Here is a 20,248-nt window from a genome sequence, read left to right as displayed (position 1 = left end):
TAAAGTGCTCAGCTTCATGATTACTGGGCTTGCATTTTCCCGTCCAGTTCTGGAGTTCGTAGAGAGTGGGGATGGTGGACTTGAACAGATAGATACCAAATGAACTTACTTACGATCTTTTAATAGTCGTCTAGTTACTACTTAAAACTCTCAGAAGGAAGAACTTAGTCTCACGAGTTGCAAGATTTGCATTTGGAGCTTGGAAGTGGAGATTGACTTCATCTGAGATGAACAGTAGTTATGGTTTTCTTAAGCCTTCTATGAAACCATGAATGTGAGATGAGGCTATAGAATCCAGAGATCACAAACTCATACCTAGAATACTTCAACAAAATTTACAAAGATGTGGGAACTTTAGGGATTGATAGGATATATTTTGTTGTTAATATCAACTGGTGGCACTTTATGTAGGGTTAAGTGATCGAACCCTTTTGTGGTTTGGAACACCAACATACTGGCTTACACTGCTGAAATATTTTGGGTTTCATTATTTTGCACTGGATCCACCCTGTAAATACTCTTAAGTATACATTTCAACCACTGTTTTTTCTACTCTTTTTGCTGCTCATTAAAATCTTTCCTGTAGGTGCCAGAACCATATGTAAACAGCGTTTTTAAAGAAATTGAAGCTGGTTTTTTTTTTTTAAACAAAAAGCCATAGAACTTGGTCATGTTTTCCATTTTTAAGTGATTTATTGAAACAACAAAGTACTAATAAAAACCCACACAGGCACCAAACAGGCTGCTTAAAATGGTCTGTTAAAGACATTTTTGGTAATGGAATATAACTAAGAAAAGTTTTGCACATTTGTAAGTTAGAGGGGAAAGCTGGGTTGAGTGGACAAGATTCATATAAGGACTCACAGAATTCGGGGAAGAGCATTCAGTGGCGTGCTGTTAAGAGGACTAGTGTCTGAGAATCTTCTCACCGTGTCATGTTGCAGGAATTCCCCATTGCTCTGCAACTTCCAAACCAGTTTCAGTCATACAAATGTTTTCTAAACTTTTATTGTATTACTGCAATAAACCTTTTAACAGTACTTTGCTAGTGTGTATGCCTTTTTCAAACTCTGTTCATTTCCACTGCTACATCGAGGGTAGCAAGAATGAGATTGAACCTTCCATCCATGTTACTGGGAAAGATAGGCCAAAAAAAAGGAAAAAAAGAATGAGATTGAACCGTGGAATACTTGATACAAATTATAGAATAATGTTTTAGAATTTTGCCAGGTAAGAAAAAAATGCCTGTTAATACATTCTTTTTAAATGATGGATCATGGTGGTAATAATGGTCTTTCACAAGCTGAGAAGCTGGTTGCATACTTTCCCTAAAGATGTGTTTTTCTTTGGTAGCCATCATATGATGCATGTGACCTACAATGACTTGGTTCTGTGCAACAGACCCCTGGAGGAGGGGTCTCTAGGATGCCCATGTGGAACCTGCCCACACTTTGTTTTGGACAAGAGAAAAAGGGAAATGTTAGAGGGGACCACTCACAGGCCTAAGTAGCTTTGGAGAATCTCTTCCCTTCCCCACCTAACACCCCTTTTTATTTTTTATAACTACTCCCAAGTGGGTATCAGTACCCTTCAGATTAGATAATTGTAGACAGGGACCACCTACAGGTGGTGGAGAGCTACCAAGAGTGACTGCTGTAGCAGAGCCAGGCCAGCCAGGATACCCCCAGGAGCTATTGCCATGCTATGGTCACACTCTCCCTTTACCTGGAGCAGAAGGCTGGCAGTAACAGGAGGAAATAGGCAAGGAAACAGAGGGTTCTCAAACAACGTGTGTGCTTCGGTGGCACTGTCCATCAGTCTTTCCAGGCAGCAGTTAAAAGCGTGCTCCCATCTAGTGTTTAAAGGGAGATTTCCCCATCCTGAGTTACATCATGGTTGATGCAGGAATCGGACTGAAGTGGATGGGAGGAATTATGGAAAACTTTTAGGCCGGGTATAGTGCTCACACCTATAATCCCAGCACTCTGGGAGGCCGAGGTGGGCAGAGAACGAGGTCAGGAGTTCAAGACCAGCCTGACTAACATGGTGAAACTGTCTTTACTAAAAATTCGAAACTTAGTTGGGTGTGGTGGCACGCACCTGTAATCCCAGTTACTCAGGAGGCTGAGGCAGGAGAATCACTTGAATCTGGGAGGCGGAGGTTGCAGTGAGCCAAGGTTGCAGTGAGCCGAGATGGCACCGCTGCACTCCAGGCTGGGCAACAGAGTGAGACTCCATCTAAAAGAAAAAAAAAAAAAAAAAAGGATAACTTTTGTCATTAGTATTAGGGAGGTTATTTAAAAGTTGCATCAATAAAATATACCAGGAAAATTGAAACTCTCAATGAGGAAAACCACCACCAGCCAACCTGGTGAGAAAATACACTGGAAAGAGTTCACAATCTGCTTAGACTTATATAGATGAAGTGAATTTTTTTAGGGCCGGGCATGGTGGTTCATGCCTGTAAATCCCAGCACTTCAGAAGGCCAAAGGCAGGAGGATTGGTTGAGCTCAGGAGTTCAAGGCCAACATACGCAACATAGACCCCATCTCTACAAAAATTTAACAATCGGACGTGGTGGTGTGCACCTGTGGCTACTCAGGAGGTTGAGCTGGAGGATCACATAAGCCTGGGATGTAGAGGCTGCAGTGAGCTGTGATTGTACCGCTGTACTCCAGCCTGGGCAATAGAACAAGACTCCATCTCACAAAAACAAAAAACCAGAAACCACCAGTGGGACAATCTTCCCTCCAAGAAAGAAGATAGTAAACTAGCAAGAGTTACATCACAGGAGGCTGAGGCAGGAGAATTGCCAGAACCCAGGAGGTGGAGGTTGCAGTGAGCCGAGATCACGCCATTGCACTCCAGCCTGGGTAACAGGAGTGAAACTCCGTCTCAAAAAAAAAAAAAGATTTACATCAGTGACTGTTTTGTTGTGCCTTTTGTAGGGAGGAGTAAGAGATACTCTGGTGGTGGGAGGGATCTAAAAGAGCCTTTGAATGAATGCTCCCCTTTACAAAGTGAGAAAATTGGCAAAGTGAGAAGATAATAGATGACACTATTTAAGTGTTGAAAATGGGCTAGAGCCAGTTGAGTGGAAAAAAACTCAGAGGCATTAAGCAGGAGTGTCCAATCTTGGCTTCTGTGAACCACAATGTAAGAATTGTCTTGGGCCACACACAAAATACACTAATGATAGCTGATGAGCTTAAAAAAAAAAAAAATCTTGGCCGGGCACGGTGGCTCAAGCCTGTAATCCCAGCACTTTGGGAGGCCGAGGCGGGTGGATCACGAGGTCAAGAGATCAAGACCATCCTGGTCAACATGGTGAAACCCCGTCTCTACTACAAATACAAAAATTCAGCTGGGCATGGTGGCGTGTGCCTGTAATCCCAGCTACTCAGGAGGCTGAGGCAGGAGAATTGCCTGAACCCAGGAGGCGGAGGTTGCGGTGAGCCGAGATCGCGCCATTGCACTCCAGCCTGGGTAACAAGAGCGACACTCCGTCTCAAAAAAAAAAAAAAAATCTTACGATGTTCTAAGAAAGTTTACAAAGTTGTTTTGAGCCACATTGAAGCCATCCTGGGCTGCAAGTTAGACAAGTTTGCATAAAAAGGTCTTGTGGGCTGGGCGTGGTGGCTCACACCTATGATCCCAGCACTTTGGGAGGCCAAGGTGGGTAGATCACCTGAAGTCAGGAGTTCGAGACCAGCCTGACCAACATGGTGAAACCCCATCTCTACTAAAAATGCAAAAAATAGCCAAGTATGGTGGCATGTGCCTATAATCCCAGCTACTCGGGAGGCTGAGGTGGGAAGACCGTGTAAACTCAGGAGGCTGAGGTTCCAGTGAGCTGAGATCATGCCACTGCACTCCAACCTGGGTGACAGAGCAGACTCTGTCTCAAAAAGACAAGACCAGGCATGGTGGCTCATGCCTGTAACCCCAGCAGTTTGTGAGGCTAAGGTGGGTGGATCATCTGAGGTCAGTTTGAGACCAGCCTGGTCAACATGTTGAAACCCGTCTCTACTGAAAATACAAAAAAAAAAAAAGCCAGGTGTGGTGATACATTCCTGTAATCCCAGCTACTCAGGAGGCTGAGGCAGGAGAATCACTTGAAACCAGGAGGCGGAGGTTGCGGTGAGCTGAGATCATGCCATTGCACCACAACTTGGGCAACAAGAGCGAAACTCCAACTCGAAAAAAAGGGTCCTGTGGCATTGACACCTCCAGATCCATATCAGATTGTCCCTGACCTCGCCCTCCCTTTGGGGATGGCATTTTAGCATTTGCTGTATGGCTTCAGAAGACACCTGGATTTTGAGCAAAGAACCTTCCTACCCTTCCCAGCAGCTTATTTCCCTAATTAAAAAAAAAAAAAAATTGTTAAGACAACATTTCTGGAGTGTAAGTATGTTGCTCTTAATTTGGGAATGAAAGTGCCAGGTGGTTTGATGGTAGATGGAATAGACACCTCCCAACCCACGGCTGATGAAAGAATGTGAGGAGCAGAGAGGATCTTCTGCGATCAGCATTTTCACGGTTGCATTCAAATTAAGGAGAACTAAGTCTAGTATCCACAGGAGGAAGTAATTCTTTTCTGGTTCAGGGGCCACTGGTACTGGCTTAAGGGAGTTCTGCTACTCCTTTGAGATACTTTTTTTTTTTTTTTTTTTTTTACTTTAATACAAGCATACCTGGTTCTATTGCACTTTGCCGCACCTCTCAGATAGAGGTTTTTTTTTTTTTTTAAACCAGTTGAAGGTTTGTGATAACCCTGCACTGAGCAAGTCATCAGTGCCATTTTTCCAGCAGCATATGCCCACTTCATCATGTCTCTGACATTTTGGTAATTCTCAACAATATTTCAAATCTCTTCATTTTATCTGTTATGGTGGTAAGTGATCTTTGATGTCACTATTGTAATTGTTTTGGAGTTCCAAGAACTGTGTCTGTGTAAGAGAGCAAATTTAATAAATCTGTGTATTCTGACTGCTTCATTGACCTCGTGTTCCCCAATTTCCCTCTCCTTGGGCCTCCTTATTCCCTGAGACACGACAATACTGAAATTCAGGGCCAGGGGTGGTGGCTCACACATGTAATCCCAGCATTTTGGGAGACTGAGGTGGGTGGATCACCTGAGGTCAGGAATTCAATATTGAGAAACCGCATCTCGAATCAAAATACAAAATTAGCCAGGCATGGTGGTGCATGCCTGTAATCTCAGCTACTCGGGAGGCTGAGGCAGAAGAATCGCTTGACCCCAGGAGGCGAAGGTTGCGGTGAGCTGAGATCGTGCCATTGCACTCCAGCCTGGACAACAAGAGCAAAACTCCGTCTCCAAAAAAAAAAAAAAAACAAAAAGGAAAAAAGAAATTGGACCAGTTGATAGCCCTACAGAGGCCTCTAAGTGTTCATATGAAAGAGTCCTGTATCTCTCACTTTAAGTCAGAAGCTAGAAATGATTAAGCTTAGTAAGAAAGGCATGCTAAAAGCCAAGACAGGCTCAAAGCTAGGTCTCTTATGCCAAACACTCAAGCTGTGAATGCAAAGGAAAAGTTCTTGAAAGTAATTAAAAATCCTACTCTAGTGAACACACAAATGATTTAAAAAGCAAAACAGCCTTATTGCTGATATGGAGAAAGCTTTGGTAGTCTGGACAGATGAAACCAGCCACATTACCTTAAGTCAAAGCCTTATCCAGAAAAAGGCCCTCATTCTCTTTTATTGTTTGATGGTTGAGAGAAGTGAGGAAGCTGTAGAAGGAAAGTTGAAAGCAGAGGTTGGCTCATGAGGTGTAAGAAGCTGTCTCTGTGACATAAAAGTGTAAGATGAAGCAGCAAGTTATCCAGAAGATCTAGCTAAGGCAATTGAAGAAGATGGTTATACTAAACAACAGATTTCCAGTAGAGATGAAACAGCATCCTATTGGAAAAAGATGCCATCTAGGATTTTCACAGCTGGAGGAAAGCCAGTGCCTGGCCTCAAAGCTTGGGAGAACTGACTCATTAGGGGCTAACGCAGCTGGTGACTCTTAAGTTGAAGCCAGTGTTCATTTATCATTGCAAAAATCCTAGACCTCTTAAGAATTATGCTAAATCTACTCTTCCTGTACCTGCATAGCAGCACATCTGTTTGCAGCATGGTTTACAGATTGTTTTAAGCCCACTATTGAGACCTACTGCTGAGAAAAACAGATTTCTTTCAAATTATTACTGCCAATTGGCATTGTACCTGGTCACCCAAGAGCTCTGACTGGAGATATACAAGGAGATTAATGTTTTCATACATGTTAACATCCATTCTACAGCCAATAGCTCGAGGAGTAATTTTGACTTTCAAGTCTTATTTAAGAAATACATTTTGTAAGGCTATAGCTGCTATGGATACTGATTGCTCTGAAGGATCTGGGCAAAGTCAACTGAAAACTGGGAAGGATTCACCATTTTACATGCCATTAAAAAAATTGTAATTCATGGAAAGAGGCCAAAATATCAAGTTTTTGTTTTATTTTGGAGACAGGATTTCGCTCTATCACTCGGGCTGGAGTGCAATGGCGCAATCTCAGCTCACCGCAACCTCCACCTCCCAGGTTCAAGCGATTCTCCTGCCTCAGCCTCCTGAGTAGCTGGGATTACAGGCGTGCACTGCCACACCTGGGTCTTTTTGTATTTTTAGTAGAGACATCATCTTGGCCAGGCTGGCCTAGAACTCCTGACCTCAGGTGATCCACCTGCCTCGGCCTCCTAAAGTGCTGGGATTACAGGTGTGAGCCACTGCTCCTGGCCAAAATATCAACATTAACAGGAGTTTGGCTTATAATCCTTTATACTTTCTTTTTTTTTTTTTTTTTTTTGAGACGGAGTTTTGCTCTTGTTACCCAGGCTGGAGTGCAATGGCACGATCTCGGCTCACTGCAACCTCCGCCTCCCGGATTCAAGCAGTTCTCCTGCCTCAGCCTCCCAAGTAGCTGGGACCACAGGCGTGTGCCACCAAGCCCAGCTAATTTTTTGTATTTTTAGTAGGGACGGGGTTTCACCATGTTGACCAGGATGGTCTTGATCTCTTGACCTCGTGATCCACCCCCCTCGGCCTCCCAAAGTGCTGGGATTACAGGCGTGAGCCACCGCGCCCGGCCAATCCTTTACACTTTCACTTTCAAGTCTAGCCCCTGGTTGTTTACACATCTTGTGTAAAACAGAAAAGGTAAAAATAGACTGAAACAACAACAAAAAAACCCGTAGGGTTTAGAAGACATTGATTCCAGTCCTCATGCATGACTTTCAGGGATTCAAGACCCATGGAGGAAGTAGCTACAGATGTCATGAAAAAACAGCAAGAGAACTAAAAGTTGAGCCTGAAAAATGACTGAAATGCTGCAATTTCATAAAACTCGAATGGATACAGAGTTGCTTCTTACAGATGAGCAAAAGTGTTTATTTGGCCAGGCATGGTGGCTCACACCTGTAATCTCAGCACTTTGGGAGGATGAGCGGGCAGATCACCTGAGGTGAAAAGTTCAAGACCAGCCTGGCCAACATGGCCAAACCCTGTCTCTGCTAAAAATACAAAAATTAGCTGGGTGTGGTGGCACGGGCCTGTAGTCTCAGCTACTTAGGAGGCTGAGGCAGGAGAATTTCTTGAACCTGGTAGGTGGAGATTGTGCCACTGCACTCCAGCCTGGGCAACAAAGCCAGACTCCGTCTCAAAGAGTATTTTTTTCCTCACTCTCATCCAGGCTGGAGTGCAGTGGTATGGTCACGGCTCACTGCAGCCTCGATGTCCTGGGCCCAGGTGATCCTCTCACCTCAGCCTCCCAAGTAAGCTGGGACTACAGGTGTATACTACCACATCATATATATATATATATATATATTTTTTTTTTTTTGTAGGGACAAGGTCTCCCTATGTTGCCCAACCTGGTCTTGAACTTCTGGGTTCAAGCATCCCTAACAGCCTGGCCTCCCAAAGAAAGTGAGATGGAATCTACTGCTGATAAAGATGCTACCAACATCGTTGAAATGACAACAGAGGGGTTTGAGGTTGTGAAGTGATCCTGGGGTTAAATGCTATCAAACAGCATCACATGCTACAGAGAAATCTTTCATGAAAGGAAGAGTCAGTCGATACAGCAAACTTCACTGTCATCTTAAGAAAATGCCATAGCCACCCCAACCTTCTGCAGCCACTATCCTGATTGGTCAGCAGCTCTCAATATTGAGGCAAACCATCCATCAGCAAAAGATTATGACTCACAGCTGATTGTTAGCATTTTTAAACAATAAAGCATTCCTTAAACTATGTACATTGGTTTTCAGACATAATGCTATTGTACACTTAGTACAGTATCACATAAACATAACTTGTATATACAGCAAAAAAAATTAATGACTCACTTTATTGCAGTCATCTGGAACTGTTGAAGGGAACAAATTTTATCTAGAGCCTGGTGAACATCTTCGCAGATGTGCATTTAGGGCCTCCTAGAAATCATCAAGTTTTAGGAAATAGGTTTCCTTCTTTCACAGGTAGGAAGAAGGAAAGAAATTTTGCGTTGGCCTTTGGGTAGCTGAAGAGGAGCTAGGGGGAGGCTTGTTCTGACATAAAATAGTGACACTCTCCCTGCTTCAATGTTCCACAGAAAGCTGTTTCTGGTTGTTTGTCCCTCCGGGTCCACTCTCCCCACTTGCTCACTGCCAGGGAGACTGTGCTGGGAGTGCTGCATCAGCAGGCTGTGTGCCTTTTGAGGCCCAAGGTGTTCACTCCCTGCTGTGTCTGTATTCCTTCCTCCCTCCTTCTCATCCCAGCAACCACCCTCCCCCTTCCACCAGATCTGGGAGCCATCATCCCAAACACACTCACCCTGTGCTTCTATTACTCAGGTCAGTAGTTCTCAACCCCACCTACATCTGAAATCACCTGGGGAGCTCCCACCCCCATTGGTTAATAGGTCTAGGGTGGGCCCTAAGCATTGGGAATTTTTAAAGCCCCACAGTTGATTCTAACATGCAGCCACTACCCTGCCCAATACCATCCCCAACCAGGCAGCTGAGCCTCTGCACCGGCTCCTGCACAGTAGTAGGGCCAATCCTTTGACCTTCCTGCCCTGACCCTCTCCATGGGCAAGGAGTTTGCCGGATCAAGGGGGCAAGCACTCTCCCAAAACCTTTGTTCCCCTTATAAACCATTACCTAAGGTTCCCAGAACCTCAGGACCTCCAGCCCTTCCCCGGCTTTGTCCTCAGTGTGGAGGGTGGGAGGGTGCTCAAGGGATGCACTGCAAGAGGGTTGTGTTCTTGCCATGGGCCCTGCAAATATTGAGGAGGGCTTGTCCCTATGTCTACACCTTTATAATAAATCCTTGAATTTACTCATTTCAAGTATGCAGCAGTTTCAAAACCCTGCACAGAGCACAGACTTAGAAATCTGAGGGGCCTAAAGCCAAGACTACAGGCCATGGACAAGTTCATGTGAGAGGTCCCAGCTTAGGCACTGGGGCAGCCAAGTCTCTGCTTAGGGGAGAAAATAAGGGCTGGTATAGAAAAGGAATTTCAGCTGGGTGCGGTGGCTCACACCTGTAATTGCAGCACTTTGGGAGGGCGAGGCAGGTGGATCACGAGGTCAGGAGATTGAGATCATCTTGGCTAGTATGGCGAAACCCCAACTCTACTAAAAATACAGAAAATTAGCCAGGTATAGTGGCATGCGCCTGTACTCCTAGCTACTTGGGAGGCTGAGGCAGGAGAATTGCTTGAACCCAGGAGGCAGAGGTTGCAGTGAGCCAAGATTGCGCCACTGCACTCCAGTCTGGGCAACAGAGCGAGACTCCGTCGGGGAAAAAAAAAAAAAAAAGGACAAAGGAAAAAAGGTAATTGCTCAAGGCAGGTCACACACCCTGCAGCAGAATCATGCTGGGTTGCCTGCATAGGGGAGGACTGAAGAGGAAGGGCAGAGAAGGACAACAGTTCAGTCCAAAAATCAGGAAGGCTGGGTGGGCCAGGCCTGGCTCCATCCCTACCCTTGAACCAGATTGCAAACACTCAAGTTATGCAAACAGGTTATCCAATGTCACAATGGAGAGGGAACAGACACAACCTTGCTTTCCATTTTACTCATCATGTTTGGCAACTAATTGATTTTGTTTCTTATTTTAACTGATTTTGATTTTAGTTTTTTAAGAACTTTATCAACATCTTCCTATTTTTTTAAGACAGGGTCACCCAGGCTGCAGTGCAGTTATGTTATCATGGCTCACTGCAGCCTCAACTTCGTAGACTCAAGCTGTCCTCCTGCCTTAGCCTCCCAAATAACAGGGACTACAGGAGTGTGCCACCATGCCCTGCTAATTTATTTTCTGTACAAAGACAGGGTCTTACTTTGCTACCTTGGCTGATCTCAAACTCCTCAGCTTAACAATTTTTCCACCTCAGCCTACCAAAGTGCTGGGATTACAGGGCATAAGCCACCATGCCCGGCCCTTCATACTTTTTAATAAACAGATCTGAGACTTCAGAACCAGTATGTAAAGGAAAAGCCCACCTTAGTTCAAAAATAATGAGGGGGATCCCAAAAGGAGTTTGTTCTGAGGCCTGTTCTCTGCTCACTGAATGCATGGATGAGGGAGCCTTTGGGGGAAAGGGTGAAATGTTTGTTCTGCTTTTCAAAGAGGGGAACATTACCTCTTACATGGGCTGCTGCTGCATAACGTACTGCAGTCTCTGCTTCCATTTCAGTTCTTCCCAGACACTGGCTCTGCTCCCCTAAAACAACACCAAAGTCAAACCAACCACCTAGAATGGTGACGCCACCTTACTGTGGTTTTCCTTCAATCAGTTTGCTATAAATGCACTGGATGTTACCCAAGGGTTTATAACCACCGTTGTCTGCTCTTCCATGAGGTTGTGCAAACATCAGCTACGGCCACAAATGACAGGCAGGAATGACATGTGTGTCAGTTGAGATTCCACATCTCCCACACAGGTATCTTGACCAACTCACAAAGACTGCAACACTAGCTTATTTGAACCCAGAGGAAAAATAGGGATAAAAGCAATCAGATTCCCAGCCTGGGCAACATGGCAAAAACTGTGTGTCTACAAAAAAATACAAAATACTAGCCAGGCATGGTGACACGAAGCAGTAGTTGCAGCTACATGGAAGACTGAGGCAGGATCATTTGAGCCTGAGAGGTTGAGGCTACAGTGAGTCGAGAGCATGCCACTGTACTCCAGTCTGAGCGACAGAGACCCTGTCTCAAAACAAAACAAAAAAAACCCAGAAACAATCAGATTCCCCAAGTGCCAGACATCAAACAGTAGAGAATGCATTTAAACGAGGCATGCCCAACATGCAGCTGGTAACATCAGCTCTCACTGGTTTAGTTGGTGATGTACAGAAAAAAAGGGCTCGCAGTGCAGGCTAATTTCATGTTTTTGAATCACGCTGTGAAGGAGGACAAACAGCGAGTCTGCTGAGTGAAGAAGGAATGAAGCCATGGAAAACACCTGGGAACACTCACATAAAAACAGTCTCCCAAGCTGGTACAAAAAGGTTGGCCGGGTGGCACTGACAAGCCCAGGAAGGGAACCTCTAGTCGTAACATAACCACCAGCTCACAGCCTGCTGCTAGGGGAGCTACTGGTGATAACAGAGCTGAGGTTATAACAGATGCACAATGAGAGGTACCCAGCAAACCCCACATAGCTGCAGTGGGAGTTTCTGTCAAGGATGTTCCCATGAGACCAGCTGTGGCCAGAGACAAGGTCCTCCAAGACCCCCTTATCTACCTGTCAGATTTCTCATGTTAAAAAGGAAATTGCAGTATGTCCCAGAGCAGTCAGGTTCTGCCAGCACTCCTCACATTAAGATGGTCACTCGAGAGGAATGCCACATTTATGGAGTGTGTGGGAGGCACTGTGGCAAGGCCCTCTGAGTCGAGTGCAGTGGGTGAGCAAGCTCCAGTCATCCCTCGTGATCTGCAGTTGCTGAAGTCCCTGATGGAAAATGGCTCAGTATTCGCATTTAACCAATGCATAGCCTCCCATCTACTTTAAATCACCTCTAGATTGTTTATAATACCTAAAGCAATGTAAACAGCTGTTATGCTCATATTGTTTCGGGAATAATGACAAGGGAAAAAGTACGTATGTTAAGTAAAGGCACAATATTTTTTTCCGAGTATTTTAAATCAGGCTGGTTGAATCAGCAATGAGGAACCTACAGATGGGAAGGGCGAACGATACAGTAACAGACAAGAGGGATATGTGGTGGCAAATGTGCACAGGGCACTGAAAGGCACCCAGGGAAGTGGGGGCATGGGGTTGCAATTCCAAAAGAGGGATCTCCCCTACGCAGAGCCACCAGTGTACTTAGGGTTTGAACAGTCCATTTGTACGGCTGTTTTGACCTGGAGTCATTTGAGAAAGCCTAAAAAAGCAAAGTTTAATCTTAACTTAGCCCATCTTTAGCTTTCAATTCACTCCTTCCTTGTGTCCGAAGACTGAGGCAGGAAGATCACTTGAGCCCGAGAGGTTCAGACTACAGTTGAGTTGAGATCATGCCACTGCACTCCAGCCTGAGCAACAGAGACCCTGACTCAAAACAAGACAAAAAACAAAAAAACAAAAACCCAAGACAGATTGCCCAAGTGCCAGACACCGCACGGTAGAGAATGCATTTAAACGAGGCACGGCCGAAGCACACACTCCAAGCATGAGGAGGAGCAGCTCTCCAACTCCTCTAGTTTCCCTGGTTCAGGTTTTTGCTTCAAATATCAAGTCAAGGCTTGAGGTGAGAGGTAGGAGAGAAAAAACTAAGCCAGGTGTATTGATCCCCTTAAGAAAAGCTGAAGGGGGAGGTTTTCCCTTTTTTTTGGTGGGGGCAGGGGTGCAGTGAGGAGAGGCTAGGATGCTGGTGCCCACACTGACACACTGTCATTTCCTTTCCTGAATTTGTGATCCTACAGCAATGTATGAAAGCAGGTGGTGCAGCACTGCTGGAGATTATTTTAAAAGCGGGCTGTTTTCACCAGCTTGGCACTAGGGGGCCCTAAAGAACAGCATCGTCTTTCACCTAAGGGGAAAGCTACACTTGCCTAGAAATGAAGCCCAGGAAGGGGGGTGGTCCTCTGATGCCACCTGCCAATCCTCTACCTTTCATGCAGACGGCACTGGGAATCAGGTCTCGCCACATAGTTCAAAACAGATCTTCGGCAATTTCTCAGGGCCACAAGTACTGCATGACAAGTAGGGCTGGGACATACTTACTGTGCCCTCTGCTCTTGGTCACTTTAACTCCTCATGCAGTCACAGCTTTGTGGCCCACATGAAAACCAGATCAGGAGTGACTGACACGAAAACCAACCAAGAGAACTGTTTAACCAGTGTCCACACTGGGCCTATGTAGAGTCATAGCCAATGTCAGCCAAGCTGCCATTCACTGGCAAGCTGTACTCTAGGTCCTTCGTGTTTATCTCCCTTAATCCTAAATTGTGAATCATAACAAACCAATCAGGAAGGCATTACTGAGACGGCCAGTTTAGAGCAAATCAAAGGGGAATATGACAAGCACTGGAAGCTTCAGCCAAGGTGACAACTAGGATTTAGAATCATTTTCCAACATGCCTCACTGGGTAAGTCACAAGGAAAAATACTCTTATATTCTTGAAGAAAAAACTATTCTCAGCCTCCTCTTGATCCCATGTCACAGACAAATCTGATGAGCCTGCAGGCTGCAGCCTACCATGTCACCAAGCACATCAGCCCAGCCCAGCCCCTCCCCTAGAACATGGACCATCCTTCTCCACAGCCTGTAGCTGACACTGGTCATAAGGCTTTTTGGTGGGTACTCAATTTCAAGCCAGCCTAGGTTTTAGATCTTCCACCCACAGCAGCTTTCTGGGGTCCCATACCTGCCAGCCCTACCAGGCACAACCCAGCTATAGACCTGAGCAGATCCTTAGTGACTCCCAAATAATTGACTACATCTAGATAAGCTGTAAGAAACTCCCAGATAATACCTTACCCAAACAGGAAATACAGTGGTTGTGAACAGACAACAAACAGAAGAACTGATGGGTTGCAAAAATTTAAACTTCAATGTTAAGATGGCCTCTTCTGCGGCAGAAAAAAAAAAAAAAAACACTTTATCTCCAACAATTAAAAAAAAATTCTTACAATTCACAAAAACTGTCTTCAATATTATATCAAAATAGAAAAATAATCTTTGCAAAACCTGGGTCCCATTTAAGATGCATACTTTTATTGAAGTTTTAAAAAAATTTGTAACCAGACAGAAAGGATAGACAAGAATGTTATGATCTAACTATATAATATTCTCTCAATCTTGTGGATCACTAAAATATAACAAAGGATTGTTTTCTATGCTAATTTTCAGGTTGTCCAGTTAAACCATTATTTGGTATCCTTTGAGCAGGTTAGCCTTTTAACTATTTAGAGTTTCTTCTCAGAAACATTCATATATTATACAGGAAACATTCATAGTTTATTTGGGAAACATTCATATTTTATACAGGATGTACAAATTTAAGACTAAACAATTAAAAAAACACACACACAATTATAGCCGCAACACTATCCTAGCTGCATTGTGGTGATTATGTTGTTCAGTTCGCTGTCCATTATATGCAACTGGATTTTAATCGTGCTATTTACAGAGGGGCCAAAGCACTCATCTCAAGGTAAAGGCGCTCAGGTTTAATGTGCACTTTCATAGCCCTATGAAAACACAACCATTATATACACTGTAAACACCACAGGGCATGAAATCCATCTGCAGCCACAAACATCAGTCTCACAGGATCAAGCATACAAGGTCCAAGGTAAGGTGCCTGACTTTTCCTTTTTAAGAATCCTTTTCATCCAAGAGTCCTACTGTTCTTTTCATAGGACACTATCCACTTATTTCAAATATGGTGCAAGTGCTCAAAACATTTCTGGAACCCCTTTTTGAGGACTACCTGCAGTGTCTGCAGTGAACTCTTCTGAATGTCCTGGATGGTGTCAAGTCTTCATCCTTTGAGGATGGGTTTGATTTAGGAAAACAGGCAGAGTTATTCACAGCCAACTGAATCAAACTGCGGGATACGACCCGGGTTCAAATGTGAGATGCCACTATGAACAACGAGACCAATTTTCTTGTATGACTCGTAAATTTAGAGTTTAAAAAATGCCTGAGCAATGGCGGTCCTGATGAAGTACAGATTCTTCTAGAGTGATGACTCAGGGACAACGCTCATTTGAACGGTTTATCTAGGTGTTTTGCAGTTTTAAAAATCGGTCCTTTTGTTGCCTCTCACATGGACTTTAGTATTCCTCTTCAGCTTCAGTCCCTTTTGCTTTCTTATGGATTGCCCGATTAAAGCTGTGGCAGGCAGGAACCCAGTGATTGTCATGAAGCCCCAGCTTACAGCCGGGGAATCCTTTCTGAGACCGGTGGCAGCACATCCAATACCCTGGTCCATAGGGCAATGCCTGGCAATAGGGCTTGGGATGCCATCGGCACAGAGACACATCCCCTTTCACATACTTTTTCTTGCACTGCTTGCAAGGATCCTCTCTATAGCGTGGATCTCGAACCCAGCGAGAATCTGCTGGCCTGATATTGTAGTACTCAATGATAAACTTGAAATAGCAGCAGGTACATTTAAGGGCCACTAAACTCTTGGTGGGAAGTAACCTGAAGATTTTTACCATAATGTGGTGGGGCAGAAAAGCCATGTACTGCTGAGGCTCCAAAAGCTGCTGGATTTTAAACCTGGTCTCCAGGAAGTCATGAGACACCTGCTTCTTACTGGATGCCTCAAGCACTGGTAATGTACTTTCCACAGAAGAGGCTGGTGATACAAATGGCTCAGCTGACCCACTTTTTTCCTCAGATGCACTGTCACCCTCAGCAGCATCTTCAAGCTGGCTGGCCTCTGAAGCCTCTTTTCTTGTGCTTTCATTCAACAGGGAACAGTCTGATGAGTGCTGACCAGGTGGCAAAAAAAACAACATCCCTGGAAGTGGGTCTTCACAGGAGTTTAAACTGGAAGGCTGGTCTTTCTCTACCTTGGACACAGTGATACTAATGCACAAAGATTCTTTTCTTCTTTGATCAGGATTTTGGCTAGTAAGTGACACAAGCTCTCTGCTCATACAATCAACAGCATCTGTGGGCAATTCAGAGGCTTGGGAATAGGTATGAGAAGAAAAAGCTAACCCAACAAGTTCACCTGTCATTTCCACAGCATACCTGTTGCCGTTTTTCATGGCAGTTTGCGAACCCAGCTCCAACTCTGCACTGTCTATGTGGAAACTCACACCTGCTGGCAATGAGGGGCAGTCCTGAGAAGCACCATCCCAGGCCTGGTCTTCTTTAGGAGAATAATGATCAGCTCTTGAGGGGCCACAATCCACAGATACAGACCCCATGGAATTCACCTGAGTGTCGGGAACCTCCAAGGCGCCTTTCTTTGTTTTGCCTTCATCAGCCTGAGTGCTATTTGCAAGCAATACTCTGCCCACATTTCGACGGAAGCTGTTATTCCTTGAGAGGCTCCCAGGCTCACGCTGGCCCTGCCGCTTCAGGCACTCAGATTCCAACTTGGCCACCATGTCGAGGACACGGACTGGTTCGCTTTGTGGTTCACCAGCCTCAGGATTTCCCCTTTCTGTGGGTTCTTCACAAGCTCCTGGGGCAGAAAAGGACTCGGAGGCTGCGAGCACACCTCTGGACTGGCCAGTAAACCTCACAATAGCAGGTGAGTTTGTGAAGTTTCTTTTACAACTAGCTAGCAAAGCACTGGCTCTTTGCTCCAAGAAGGCAACCATCTGTATAACCGACAGAGGCCTCCCGGCATAGACTCCATCACCACTGTCACTCACATAATGCACAGAACAGTGCTCAATGCCACAAGCAAAAGGCTCAGGTTGGTAGCACCTGCTGTTAACTTCCCTCATCCTTTCTACCTGGACCTTTGCTTTTTTAAGATCCCCTGATTTTTTCCTTCTCTTAGTAGCTCTCCCATCAATATCCCAGGAACTTTTTATTTTCATAGATCCTATCCTGTTATTACACTGGTGAGCTGCAAAGAATGCAATTTTTTCCTTTGTATTTCCAGGTTTCACAACAGCCCAGATATCAAGAGGTCCTTCTTCTTCACCCTGGTGGATGGTTGCAGATGGTGCATTCTTTTTCGTTTTAACATTCAAGCTGCTCTCTACAGGACTCTTCCCACTCATACTGCACAGAACATTTGGAGAAAGATTCCCAAAAGGCTTTCGAGACGATGTTTTACCAAGAGAGGCTGAAGGAAAGACACTTGGTGTTATGTGGCTAGGTTTGCATGTTTCATCGGTGACAGCCTTTTGGTGGCTCATAGGAGTTTTCTGCGTTTCCCTGCTGACTTCCAGGGGGTGCTCTTTCTTCTGGAGCTTCCAATATGGCTTTAGGTGCATAACAGAGGCCCTATAGGAAAGAAATATACATTTGATTTAGAAACCAATTTTGTTTTTGAAAAAAATGTTTTTAAGCTCAGATGGTTCTAGCAAGTAACAAAAACATTTTCTTTTTTTTTTTCTTTTTTTTTTTTCGAGACGGAGTCTCTCTCTTGTTACCCAGGCTGGAGTGCAATGGCGCGATCTCGGCTCACCGCAACCTCCGCCTCCTGGGTTCAGGCAATTCTCCTGCCTCAGCCTCCTGAGTAGCTGGGATTACAGGCACACACCACCATGCCCAGCTAATTTTTTGTATTTGTAGTAGAGATGGGGTTTCACCATGTTGACCAGGATGGTCTCGATCTCTTGACCTCGTGATCCACCCGCCTCGGCCTCCCAAAGTGCTGGGATTACAGGCTTGAGCCACCGCGCCCGGCCTAACAAAAACATTTTCTAACAGTTCACTAAATCTTTACCAACTCTCTCATGATAGTTTTTACTGCACATATCAAGAACAAAAAGCAAAATATAACCAGTTTATATGGTGTGTAGAACATAAATATATATATTTTTTCTTTACAGAAAAATAAATTGGTTTTGACTGAGGAACTTCAGAAACTGACATCAGTTAACATTTGGTAAAATTAACCTTTTAAATTAAAAAAAAAAAAAATCCGGAACTTCCTGAAAACACCTAAGTATTAGGCATAATATAGAAGAAAGTACAAAAAGAACTCTTCCACAATCCCTAGTAGGTTTTTAAACACTCTTTCTTTCTAGATCATCGCAATCAGCATTTTACTAGTTGCTAACAGTCCATCAAAATTACTGCTTCCTGGCAGGGCACGGTGGCTCACGCCTGTAATCCCAGCAATTTGGGAGGATGAGTCAGGCATATCACCTGGTCACAGGAGTTCCAGACAAGCCTGGCCAACATGGTGAAACCCCATCTCTACTGAAAATACAAAAATTAGCTGGGTGTGGTGGCATATGCCTGTAATCCCAGCTACTTGTGAGGCTGAGGCACGAGAGTTGCTTGGACCCAGGAGGCCAGAGGTTGCAGCCAAGATCGCACCACTGCACTCCAACTTGGCAACAGAGCAAGATTCTGTCTCCAAAGAAAAAGAAAGAAAGAAAAGAAATTTATTGCTTCCTAAATGATTCCCATACCATTGAATATTGAATACTTAGATGTTTACAATTTTCACTTGTTTCCTTGTGTACTCTGCCCATCTATTAGTCTTGATTTTCTTAATCATCTATGTGTAAAAATATTTAATTGTCGAATTTCCTGTAACCATCTTAAATCAGACATAGATCCTACAGTCCTTATTAATTCTAAAAACCCTTTTGAACTAGTTCAAAGAGATGGCACCTTGTTTTGGTCCTTGACCAGGGATAGGGATGGGAGCTATTTCAGAAATGAGACAAAAAGATGATTACATACAGAGACTTGTGTTCTAGTCCCTGCCATATCACTGATTATCTTGACAAGGGTGATTTTACGTTGAGCAAGTCATTTCCTCTCTCCATCTCAGCTGAAAGGTTAACTGAAGGGTTGAAATACTAGATAACCTAATGAACTTGTCAATTTACAATTTACATAAATTAGTCCACTGCTACACAAAACACCCTGAATTGCGGAGAGAGTGTTTTCTAGAGATGCCTGGTTTGCTGCAAAAAACCTAAAGACCAAAATAAAGATGTGTAGTCACAGTTTGGTGGGGGTGAGGCAATAACACCTATGGATCTAAGCACATTAAGTTTCACCTACTATTGCTCATTGGGACAGCAACTGAACACATACATCTCAGACAGCTCAGTATATCCATCCTCCTTTGCTCCACATTTACTGGGTGCCTGCCATATGGCAGCCACTATGGTAACTGATTTCAGGTATCAGTTGTTGTTGTTGTTGTTTTGAGATGGGGTTTCACTCTTATTGCCCAGGCTGGAGTGCAGTGGCACGATCTTGGCTCACTGCAACCTCTGCCTCCCGAGTTCAAGTGATTCACCTACCTCAGCCTCCCGCGTAGCTGGGATTACAGGCGTGCACCACCATGCTGGATACTTTTTCTATTTTTAGTAGAGACGGGGTTTCACCATGTTGGCCAGGCTGGTATCAAACTCCTGGCCTTGTGATCCACCCGCCTTGGCCTCCTAAACTGTTGACATTACAAGCATGAGCTACCGCACCTGTCCAGGTATCAGTCCTAATCACCAAGAATTAGTGATCGTCTGGAACCAGTTTACCTTTCACTTCAACTTTTAATTCCTACAGTCTAGTTTCAGTTAAAAGAAGAATTATGAATATGGATATCTTCTAGCCAGATAAAGAGAAATCTTGCATTTAAATCATACAAAGTCTTTTTAAAGATACTCCTGAAATAGGAGTCAGGCGTGGTGGCTCACACCTATAATCCCAATGCTTTGAGAGGCCTACGTGGGAGGACCTCTTGAGGCCAGGAGTTTAGGACCAAGTTCATTCCTGGTGATTAAAACTGATAACTGGGCCGGGTGCGGTGGCTCAAGCCTGTAATCCCAGCACTTTGGGAGGCCGAGGCGGGTGGATCACGAGGTTAAGAGATCGAGACCATCCTGGTCAACATGGTGAAACCCCGTCTCTACTAAAAATACAAAAAATTAGCTGGGCATGGTAGCACGTGCCTGTAATCCCAGCTGCTCAGGAGGCTGAGGCAGGAGAATTGCCTGAACCCAGGAGGCGGAGGTTGCGGTGAGCCGAGATCGCGCCATTGCACTCCAGCCTGGGTAACAAGAGCGAAACCCTGTCTCAAAAAAAAAAAAAAAAA

The 20,248-nt window shown here is 44.6% G+C and overlaps 1 protein-coding gene across 3 annotated transcripts in view; it reads right to left on the bottom strand.

Annotated features, from left to right (window-relative positions):
* Window positions 1-14,237: 14,237 nt before the first annotated feature.
* Window positions 14,238-20,248, bottom strand: part of FBXO34 (F-box protein 34) — a 93,308-nt gene continuing 87,297 nt past the window's right edge. For all 3 annotated transcript variants that reach the window (XM_032251137.1, XM_032251140.1, XM_032251138.1), the window contains exon 2: window positions 14,238-17,469. In XM_032251137.1, coding sequence (XP_032107028.1) covers window positions 15,324-17,459 — 2,136 coding nt within the window. In that variant the 5' untranslated portion in view covers window positions 17,460-17,469 and the 3' untranslated portion in view covers window positions 14,238-15,323. The remainder of the gene's footprint in view (window positions 17,470-20,248) is intronic.

The sequence above is a fragment of the Sapajus apella genome, unplaced genomic scaffold, assembly GCF_009761245.1.
Source record: "Sapajus apella isolate SASKATOON/1434 unplaced genomic scaffold, GSC_monkey_1.0 scaffold74, whole genome shotgun sequence".
Taxonomy (NCBI): domain Eukaryota; kingdom Metazoa; phylum Chordata; class Mammalia; order Primates; family Cebidae; genus Sapajus; species Sapajus apella.
This window is presented reverse-complemented; position numbering and strand designations above follow the sequence as displayed.